Genomic DNA, 1,462 nt, shown 5'->3' on the forward strand with positions numbered 1-1,462 from the left:
CAGTCGAACCAGATGGAGCCCGCGGCAGTTTTGCACTGCTTCAGAATCTTGACCGGGTCGACACTCTCTTCCGGGATGCCAGCTCCTGCAGCCACTATGGTCTGGATGACGTCAGTGCATGGATTAATGTGACGCATGTTGCAATTCGAGTAAGCGTCGCCGACCGAGCGAAGGTTGGTCCAGCCCACGCCGACCGAGCGAAGGTTGGTCCAGCCCATGCTTGCCATGCTCCGGAACTTCTTCTCGCAGGTCTCATTGTCGACTGCGTAAAGGAGGCTCTTGACATCCTTGAAGGCGCTGATGAAGCCCTGCTGCGAGAAGATCTGGTCGCAATCCTCATCGGTAGCGTACTCCGTGTCAAGGGCGACCGCATTGGTCATCTTGATCTTTGCCGACCAGTCGGATCGGGCGTTCCAGTACGGGGCGTTCCAATCCTTAACTGAATTTGACACTGCGAGCACGACGACGGCCCAGCATGCTGGAGCGCCGTGATGTCCGACGTGGAAACCCCGATGTCAACAATCACGCCCTTGAGGCCCGTAGCCTTGATGGCAGCCCACGTCGCCTGGAGGTCATTCGGTTTCCCGCCCAGCCAGACGAGGCCAGAAGGAAGAAGGGAGTCCGAAGGGCTTGGCGGCGTTGGCGTGGCCGTGGCAGTAGCCGTTGTCCTGGCAGTACGTGCCCGAGCACTCGTCAGCGACTGGTGCGGCGAAGGCGAGGACAGCAAAAGATCCGGCGAGAACGAGCTTGGCGAGCATCATGGTTTCTGCGAGCGGAGCAGCTGAGCCAAAGCACGGTCGTGAGCTTGTTGGTGAATCACAGAAGTTATCGATCAACACTTTCGATAGACCGAAAGTAAGATCGTTCGGTGCAGAAACCCCGGCCATGCCCATGTAACGCAATTGTGCTCGATTTTTTGGTCGAGAAGTGTCTCCAAGTCTTCTGGACCCATCGATGGCCGTTGCCTCGACGCCGCTCGTCGCGGCACCATCGTGCCCGGCCTGGGCGAAGCATCGTCGCGGGCGCCAGCCGCAGTTCGACGGCAAGCCGTGCGAGCCTGCCGAGGAGGAGGACATGTGGCTGTGCCTGGCCGACGGCCGCGCGCGCAGCACCGCCGACCTGAAGCGCCTGGCGACAGCCGCTCGGGTGCGAGCGAAACGAGCAGGAGATGCAGCCGCCGCGAACACGCGCGATCGGCAGGCGCGCGACCAGCGCCGCCGGCAGCGTGAGCAGCACGACCGGCGCGCAGCGCCGGCGGTCGCCAAGACCGTGCGCCCACAACGCGGCCAGTGCGGCTGCCCGGCGCACGCGGTGTGCGGCATGTGCGTCGACCAGGGCAAGCTCGCCGCGGCCGAGCAGGCGGCCATCGACCTGGAGACGCGCTTCCACGCCTCGACGAACGTCGTCATGGACCTGGAGCGGCCCGAGGACGAGACGGCGGCGCTGCTGCAGCGCTGCGTGC

The 1,462-nt window shown here is 63.6% G+C and overlaps 1 protein-coding gene across 1 annotated transcript; it reads left to right on the plus strand.

The window, feature by feature from the left end:
- Nucleotides 1-954: 954 nt before the first annotated feature.
- On the plus strand, nucleotides 955-1,458 carry EMIHUDRAFT_124720 (hypothetical protein; the record flags this gene model as incomplete). The annotated part of the gene is made up of 1 exon (XM_005763381.1): nucleotides 955-1,458. A coding segment is annotated over one exon (504 nt), but the record flags the coding sequence as incomplete, so codon positions are not given.
- Nucleotides 1,459-1,462: the final 4 nt, after the last annotated feature.

The sequence above is a fragment of the Emiliania huxleyi genome (assembly GCF_000372725.1).
Source record: "Emiliania huxleyi CCMP1516 unplaced genomic scaffold EMIHUscaffold_6343, whole genome shotgun sequence".
NCBI classification, from domain to species: domain Eukaryota; phylum Haptophyta; order Isochrysidales; family Noelaerhabdaceae; genus Emiliania; species Emiliania huxleyi.